The sequence below is a fragment of the Lynx rufus genome, unplaced genomic scaffold (assembly GCF_022079265.1).
Source record: "Lynx rufus isolate CCGP_SWC_20201006 ecotype Redwood Valley unplaced genomic scaffold, mLynRuf1.p SCAF_13, whole genome shotgun sequence".
Lineage (NCBI taxonomy): Eukaryota > Metazoa > Chordata > Mammalia > Carnivora > Felidae > Lynx > Lynx rufus.
This window is the reverse complement of record NW_025814827.1, coordinates 32,480,276-32,489,064: the sequence shown is the minus strand read 5'-3', so window position 1 is coordinate 32,489,064 and position 8,789 is coordinate 32,480,276. Positions and strand designations below refer to the sequence as shown.

Sequence of the window (8,789 nt, the reverse complement as noted above, 5' to 3'; positions counted from 1 at the left end):
TACCCTTGGGTGTATGTTTCGTGATTCTCCCGGTCAGCAGGAGCTGCAGGAAGAGGCCGTGAGGCCCTAATATGTGAAGCGTCCGGGGAGACAACTGGGATTAGCTAGAGTTCCTGTGTGTCCAACACAACTTGGTGATGTCAGAAATGTTCTACACCTGTGCTGTCACACCTTCAGCCACCACAGCCACACTAGCTGTGCTGGACGGCACAGATCGAGACACACAGGTGCCACAGGTGTTCTACTGTCTTTTCTCTCTTTGTCACGAATTGGCTTATTCTTCTCAATTCTTACCTAAATCAGTATCTTCTCATTGTTATCTCCATCATAGGACGCGTGGAAAAGAGACCCAAACAGGTTGGTTTCTTACTTTATGATGTTTATTATGAGATCCTCAAGAGTCATTACAGAGTTTCATGTCTAGCCTTCTCCACATCTCCACAGAGGGCAAAGAGGGTCCAGGGAAGGAAAAATGGAGTTTGGGAAAGCTGGATCGTTTATATATTCCAAAGGAAGAAAACACGCATTCTTTATTCTATTGCTTCAAACACATGTGCCACACAGGTCGTGGGAATGGAAGATACAAACAGAGCAAGCCAGGAAGACTGGGTCTGCATGGCGGGGCGAGCTTCTGCTGCACAGAGGAGGGCCGGCCTCATGACTTCACTGCTGCTTCCAGGGGAAGCTCCTCCGAACTGGTGCAAACAGGTCCAAGGGCAGCACTGCTTTTCATGGGCTGGCACGGCCAGCTGGGCCTGGCTCTCCTGAAGCGCTGCTCTGTCTCCCAAACCTGAGCAGTCCCCATCTGCGTGCATGATGCCGAGGGCACGCACTCTGTCCCTGCGGACCCTCCATGGACAGTGTGCCCAGGAGGAGCCTAGTCCACTACACCAGTACGTCAGCCTACAACAAAGGCCCAAAATGGCACGGTGCTGCGGGTTAAAAAGAACCGTGGCATGTCAAGGACAGGCTACTAAAACACTGTCGGGGCTGGGCACCATCACCCACCCTCATCACCATTAAAAACACAGCAGCAACAAGACTGTGCGTTGTAAACCCCAAGGAGGACAGGACACAGGGCTGCTCTCCCCGTGTGTCTGCCTGCAATGCTAGACACTCCTCCCGTCTGTCTCGGATACCCGCGGGGGTGGGGAGTCTCCCTGCCCCCTCCATGGATGTGGTAGGGAGTGACTTCACAAACCCATGCGCTGCTGCCACCTCCTGCAGCGCTCTTGACTGTCCCCGGGCACCTCGCAAGCGTGCCTGACATCACATCCCGGTCAGTTCCCGATGTGAGCAGTCCTGTGTGTAGCAGAGACCCACCCACCCGCAACAAGCCAGCTGGAGAGAACAACGGCCAGGCCAAGCTGTGAGAGGTAAGCGGGCCGCACTGGCTGCAAAGGGAAAGGTGCCCAAGGCACAAAGCTCTCAGCCCACAGACTAAACCAACCTGCCCTGGATGGCTGGTGGGTGAACCAGGAGCAGGAGGCCCCTCAGATGTCTAAGAGATATGACAGGCCATCCTTAGGGCCACCGTCACACCTGGCCCTGATGGACGAAGGATGACCCTCTCCTAAGCCTCTAAGCATAGAGCTCTCAGTCCAAGGAGGATCTATTTACAATATACCTGACAATCAATTATCGGTGTATCCTGGAAACTGAGACCTCCTCTTGCTTCTCATTTTACCTTGTTTAAAATATTAGTTATTCCTGGTGTCGGGAAAATGAGAGACAAAGCTGGGGTAGAGCAGTGAAGGGAGATAAAGGAAGAAAATAAATAGCGAGAAAGAAACGGAGACTAAAAACATAAAGGGATGAGTGGGGAGCCTCCCAGGGAGACAGAGGGAGTGGTGACTATGGAGAAATGACTGTCATCACCTAGAGAGCCAGTGTCCGGCCTGCGCAGTGAGAAGAAACCTAGGACTGCTCTCCTTCCAGACCCCAAGCCAACTGCGCAGGGGGCTCCATGCAAAGTCCTGCATGTGCCTTCACAGAAAACTCTGAATAAACAATCTCAGGGTTACGGACTCTTGAGACACTTTTCTTGATCAGGTGATTGGTGTACAAAGGCAGGACACTGCCCTTCGTCACCTCCTCCCATCCAAGCAGGTAGTAAATTCTCTGCAACTGCCTGCAACATAATGGTATATAAGGTATAGCTAATCTCTTTTTTCTATCAAAAAGCTGGTAACACCAGACCACAAGTCTGATAAATTCAGAGATGTGCCAGGGCTCAAGGTAGCCAGTAGTGTCCAAATGGGGAGACACCTGGTGGTGGAAGCAGCCCCTCATTTCTAAGGCCAGTGCTCCTTCCCCTCTCTGGGATAGCTGAACTGTCCATCTGAAGAATTCCTGGCATGCTGGGCTCAGGTGTCAGCTGGGTTTACCTCTTTGGAACAGAAGTAGTGCACGACCACGCCATTGGGGTATCTCGCAAATGCACTGTAGGGAGGGAAAGCCACTCAGGAGTGAGGACCACCTCTAAGAGAAGGCGCCTTACCCATATGCGACCCCAGAAGCGGCCCGCCCTAACCACAAGGAATGGCCCACCCTGAGGGTCTTCTGGATTTACATAGCCACCATCTCTGTCACATAACCAGAGGATGAGCTCCATGCAGTTTGAAGGCATGGGAGTATTTCTTATTAAGTCATCAATGTGCAAAATGGGGCAGATAGAGCAGGACACCGGCCTGAGTCAGCATCAGCTCATGCAGATGTGACAATGCTCATTAGAACAAGTTTCAGGCCAATTCTAACAAAAGACAGAAGTAAGGTCTTTTTGGATTCTTCCACCCACATAAGAAAAAGGACAAAACACCATGCTTTGCAGGAAAGGGGATGGATTAGAATATATGCTTTGAAACACAATGTTGCTGGCTCAGGATTTTACTCAAGTCTTTTTCTTCCGGCAGAGGCACATCCTTAAAAGATAAGAACTTTCTGCCCACATACAACACACACACACCCACTGGCTACATCACAACGCATAGTTGCCAGAAGGGAAGGGCTTTATAGGCAGAAAATCAAGAGCCCCACGCCATTTCAAGTCTTTAAATCCTCAAGCCCACCCGCAAAACACAACATGGACTGCTCTCTGGAGCCTCAAGAACTAACCATGGCCAAGAGTCAGCAGCCATGCTTTCCCCCTCAGTTAAAGGGCAGAAATCCGTCCCGAGCCTGACCACTATCAAGGCTGAAACTGCATAGCTGTGAAGAAGGCTCACCTGTTCCCGATCTTCTTCTTACACACCATGCACACCTTCTCCTCGGTGATGATGCACTTCACCTGCTGGTGTAAAATCCTCTCTTCCTGGACCTGGGAGAGCAGAGCGACTGGGAGAGAAGCCCCACCTTCCAGCACACAGAACACCAAGCAGAGGCTGGCTGGGTCTCACCTCCCAGCTCCCACAGAGGCCTCTAACTACAACACTTGCAACTAAATGTCAAGTCAGTTATTGTATCGGTTTGAGCTACAGTGTTAAAGCAACACAAAGCTCTGCTTTTGTCTACAGGGCTATGTGGTAACTATCTCTCCTACTAAAAAGTATAGCTGCACCTTAGAGTTGGGAAAATTCATACCCTCAGAAATTCCGCATGGAGAAGGTTCTTGAGCACTTGATTGAACCGTTTCTTTTGTGCATTTTCTTCCAAGACCTTTTCCAGAAAGATGCGTATATCATTAATCTGAGTGTTTGCTGGGAGAAGGTTGATGGCCTAGGGACAGGAACAGAGATGGGAACACAGTGAAATAGAAGAGGAGTAAGCCTGAGGAAATGTCTGAAGCCACAGAGCTCTCGAATCCCAGTCCATTTCTCTGTCCTCTCCTCTCATTCAATGCTCCCCCAAGTGCCCTCCATCTTCCCGAGAAGAACTCCTGACCTTAGTGGTGTCCAGCTTGCTGTGGTGCAGCTCGAGGACCTGCAGGGCAGCCTGGAGGTTGGCTTGTGGCTCCAGCAGTTCCAGCTTGATTGGTCCCAGGCAGTGAACACTGGGGGGTGACAGGTACATCCGGAGCAGGGACAGATACACCTGTGTCTCATACAAGTACAAACCACATACGTCAGGCTGGCAGAAAGCCTCCCAGAAACCCCCCAGCATGACCACATGTAAAAGTACAAGGGGTTAGTCTGTGGTAATAGCTGACAGGGGACACTTAAAACTCATCATTTTTCACATTTTAAAAAGATTTTGGTAAAGTCAGTCAATTGCAGATGTTAAAAATTAAGGGCTGTTTTTCCTGAGAGACAAAACTCAAATGCCTTATATTTGTTAAGCATTACACTACTGACAAAATGTCAACACTGCAAAATGACTCAAAAAAGATCCCTCCAAGGAATCTGGCTTTGAGGCTGAGGCCCTATCACATTTTGGCAGAGAAGATGAACCCGAGATGAGATGTCATAATTTCCTACTGGTACCAGTAATGCAGGATTTCTCAACCTTAGCACTCAAGATTTGCAGCCGCATAATTCTTTGTTGAATTTTAGCACCCTGTTTAGCAGCAACTCTGGCCTCTACCGTCTAGATTCCAGTTACCCCCATATCCCTAGGCAGGACGATCAAAAGTGTTTCCAGACACTGACAAATCCAAGTGCATTCTAGACGGCGCACGTAAGTGCCCCTTATCACAACCATTAGATGTTCCTTCTCAACAGGCTGATGACATAATTTACCATACAAGCTAGGACTCTTTTGAAAGTAAAGGGGCAGGGACGCTACTTATAATCACGTGGATGACAATAAGCCAGAAAATATCCCAAGCAAACCAGGATGTACGGTCATCCTGCCTCTTCCTCAATAAACACATGCAAAACCAATCAGTGATCTTAGCAATTCACATCAGTGTCACCTATGGCCAAACGAGAGAGGGTGAGGTGTACTCTGAGGGACAGTGAAAAGCGCACATGCTCCCTGGGGCCAGGGTCACTACTTACATCTTTGTTGCCATCTTTATTTTGGTCATAATGCTTGTGGCAGTACCTGCAAGGGAGAAAGTGGTGAGACAAGGCCGGAGCAGCCATGTCTAGACAGAGGTCATCAATGCTGCCTCCTGAGCAGCCTCCTGATGGTGCCACAATCGGGGGCCAGTACAGGAGGCTGGGGGGGGGGGGTTGGGGGGGGAGGTGGCCTTCTTAACTTCTCCCGCCTCTCCTCTCTCTGTGGGGCCAGCTGTTAGACTCCTTGGGTGGTACGTGGCAAGGTCAACGTACTCCTCAGCCATCTTTGTGTCCTTCAGGATGTGGACGTAGATGAAGAGGGCTTGCTCATGCTTCCCCATGCGCCCCAGCAGCAGTGCGCGCTCTTCTAAGAGGCCTGGGAGGAAGAAGCAGTGTTAAGTAGCCATCGCCACGCTATGTAAGCACAGGCCAGGGGCTAAGCTGTTAGACAAATGGGTGACAACATTTTTATTACTTGGGATTTTGTCAAGGAGAACTGCTAAAATTTAAAAAAGGGTGGAGGGAGATATTTTAAGAGGTACTTTATCCCATCTGTTTTGTGATCACTTTTAAAATGGGTTAAGAACCCTCACCGGAAGAGACCAAGTGCATGATAAGTAAGCACTGACAATGTGCCAAGCACCCCAGCTAAAGAAAGTTAACACTTGGTCTCTGTTCTTCCGGAGCTTATACATCAGACAAACATGTCTTTTTCAGACAAATTATGCCAGATCACAAATATTGCTAAATAATGATCTTGACCAAGAACATGTACTGATGCAATAAACAGGTTTCAACCTGGCCATCAATTACCAAATGGTTCACACCCAGAAGAGACTCCTCTCAGTCATGGTACAAAAGTGAGTCTTCAGATGGGACAGAACAGCAGCACTGGCCTGAAACACGTGGTTTTTTCCAGGCCCAAATTTTGGGAAGACTAGGGCACTGGGGAAAAAGGGAAGAGGAGTTTTTGCATTGCCTTCTGCTGAATGGCTTCTGGCCATAAGGCAGACACTCACCATCAAAAGGGAAGTCACAGATGAGCCGGCCTGGATCATAGTAGCCAGAAATTTCCAAGAATATAAGGAGCTTCCGTCGGTATTCTCCCAGCTCACCTTCTTCCTCTCCAGCAGGAACTGGAGTTTTGCCTTTAAAGAAAACCAAACTCAATATGAAAGGATGCTATGGGGCAGCAATGTAGGGTCATCAAGAAAAACGAATGATATCACCACAATAATCGGAAAGGGCCTCCGCAGTGGGTTCCAGTTGGACTTTTCTCAGTTTATGGTCTCTACGTGACCCCAAAACATCAGCTTGAGGTACAAAGAAAAACAAGCTGCACAAACACCCTTGTAGGCAAACCTGTTTCTTATCGGCACAGCTGTCATCTTGCAGACAAACCTGTTCCTTCCCCCACCCACAAGGGTGATGCTCAGAGATGCCCAGATCCAGACAAGGGCTTGAGTCTCCCCTGATGGATCACTTAGCTTCCCTGGATCCTGAGGAACTTCCCACCATCTGGGCCTGCAGGGAAGAGTGGGGTCTGCTTCCCTATGCCACATGTCACCCTCGGGTCCCCAGGTCACTTCTAAAGCACAGGACCAACTGGCTGCCTATGAGAACTGGTACCTGCAGGGAAGGACAGGAGATACTCCTTCATCAGACCTTGCACCTTCTCACAGTACAGCTGGATTAGGCAGTTGTGGAACTGAGAGCCTGTCTCCTCCCAAACGTGGATGACATGTTCCTGAGGCAAAACACAGGTCAATCTGGTACCCTCTGCACTGTGACCCAGTTCCGTCACCCAGTATCCCTCACATTTGTAAGGGCCAACAGGTCCCATCCAGATTGTTCCCTAATTAAGCGATAGCTCTTTTAAAACCACCAGGAAGTTTTAGAATACAACCTACAAACATCAGAGATTATTTTCTTGATTTGCAATCTAAGCTCCTTTATTAATTTTGTCCCATGATCCTCTAAACTCTCACATCAGCCCACGGAGTTAAGGTTAAACAGCTGCATTCTAGTACTTAAAACCAATGTGGTTGTCCTGTGGTCACTGCTGAGTGGCTGTACAAACGTGGCCTAGAGAAGTTTTTCTCGAGCGTCATTCTTTTATTCCTCTGTACTTTACCTAGATTTAGAAGGCACTCATCAAAAAATTACATTTCCAGCTTCATCTACCAAGATCTCTTTCTTCAGAGGATGCTGAAATCATCTTCCTTACATTCTTACCAATCCCAAGTGACACAAGCCCCAATCCAAATTGCCCAAGAACTAACCCATGTGGTCCTGGATCCCATGTTTAAAGGTTTTTAGTTCAGCCCAAAAAAGATCTTACCAGATAAGGAATAGCCAGACTCTTAAAATTCTCCACCAAGAAGCCAAGCACTCGGTCTCGTGGCAGGGACTCTACCTCTGGGAGATCTTCGGTAAATATCTGTGGGAACAAACCTGAGTTCCAGTGGTGGAACGATCTGTCTGCATTGCCACGAAACACACACACACACACACCCAGCTGGAGGGGTCAAGTGGACTTCTGAAGGCGGAAGGGTGTGCAAGATGGCACCTGTAGCTAGTGCGACAGCCTAGATCGCAGATCCCCCAGTGTCTGTGCAAGGCTTTCTGTGCTACATTACACTGCTGTCTAGTATTTCCCAGTCTACTCCTCTGAACACCAGAGAAATTGCATGAATCCTCCCTCCCCCTTCATCTGCCACTGCCCTAACTAGAATCAGGACCAAGCATGGTACTAGATAAACCCAAGACACCCCCGTGACCTACCTTCAGGCCATCCTCTGGGAAGTCTCGCAGCACCCACACTGAGTAGGAAAAAATCAAATGCAAGTTTTCTGTGCCTGGAGGGGAAAGTTAACAGGTGAAGCCCACCTGCCCATAGGACCGGGAAGGCAGGTGCACAGGTTGCCCCAGAATTTACTTTCCAGGGATAGTTCTGTCCAAGCACCAGTCACCTAGGGCTGCTTGGCCCTACTGGGCTGTCACAGTTCCACCACAGGAGGGCTTTTACCCTAAAGTAAAAACAAAGCTGGGTGAACACAAGAGAGAGAGGGCACTGACCAGCCAGAATCAGAAATGGAGGGAGACTGGGTCCATTGGAACACAATCCTTTCCCACTTCCCTTTCAAAGCTGGACTTACCCAAATGTTGCAGATACTGCACGGTCCTCTCATGGCCTTTCAGAGGGGAGTTTGCTTTCTTGGACTGGTCCACCAGCACCTGCAGAGCTGGCCATGAAGCCCAAAAACAAGGTCATAAGCCTCTTCCAGAAGGTGCGTCCCCATGGGAGAGTTATCACACATCAGTAGGCTTCCCCGATCTACATGTAAGAGACCCTCCCAGATGAGAGGAACCCTCATCCAGCCACCTTTCTCGTGGAGCCCCTTCTTCTCATACAGGATTATCAGTTCGCTGTACTTGTGCGCCTTCTTCAGCACATGCTCACTCTCTTCGATGTGGCAGTGATTGTTCTCCAGGCGCAGCAGAGGGGCCACCAGGGCCACGTTCGTCTGCAGATGAAGCAGGACTTCAGCAGAAAGTTCTGCTTCATGGAGGAGCCCCCACCCCACTTAGCCTAGGCCTGCCTCAGGCTGAAAGGCCAGAGTGTCAACACAAGCAAGAGAAGGCAAACCACCCTTTTTCAGGACTACAGGTAGTGGCTTTTACGGCATCATGCTCCTTCACACAACAGATGTTAATGTTCTGGAGGGGAGTGGGGGAAAGAAGGTGATGCATTCAGGAAACACTGCCCCCATCCACCCTGTAGCACTAACCCCAATCTTACCAGAGACCAGCCCACTGCAAATTCTGGGGCAATATCTTGCCTTATCCTCT

At 49.4% G+C, this 8,789-nt stretch overlaps 1 protein-coding gene across 4 annotated transcripts in view; it reads right to left on the bottom strand.

Annotated features, from left to right (window-relative positions):
* Positions 1 to 362: 362 nt before the first annotated feature.
* Positions 363 to 8,789, bottom strand: part of VPS39 (VPS39 subunit of HOPS complex) — a 46,938-nt gene continuing 38,511 nt past the window's right edge. For 2 of the 4 annotated variants that reach the window (XM_047075250.1, XM_047075253.1), the window contains 12 exons: positions 8,323 to 8,464; positions 8,096 to 8,182; positions 7,722 to 7,795; positions 7,279 to 7,377; positions 6,567 to 6,684; positions 5,957 to 6,085; positions 5,211 to 5,313; positions 4,935 to 4,980; positions 3,880 to 4,029; positions 3,580 to 3,714; positions 3,225 to 3,316; positions 363 to 2,131 (listed from right to left, as the gene is read on the bottom strand). In XM_047075250.1, coding sequence (XP_046931206.1) covers positions 1,918 to 2,131; positions 3,225 to 3,316; positions 3,580 to 3,714; positions 3,880 to 4,029; positions 4,935 to 4,980; positions 5,211 to 5,313; positions 5,957 to 6,085; positions 6,567 to 6,684; positions 7,279 to 7,377; positions 7,722 to 7,795; positions 8,096 to 8,182; positions 8,323 to 8,464 — 1,389 coding nt within the window. In that variant the 3' untranslated portion in view covers positions 363 to 1,917. Of the gene's footprint in view, positions 2,443 to 3,224; positions 3,317 to 3,579; positions 3,715 to 3,879; positions 4,030 to 4,934; positions 4,981 to 5,210; positions 5,314 to 5,956; positions 6,086 to 6,566; positions 6,685 to 7,278; positions 7,378 to 7,721; positions 7,796 to 8,095; positions 8,183 to 8,322; positions 8,465 to 8,789 lie in introns of all 4 variants that reach the window. The other 2 variants (XM_047075252.1, XM_047075251.1) reach the window with 2 other exon arrangements.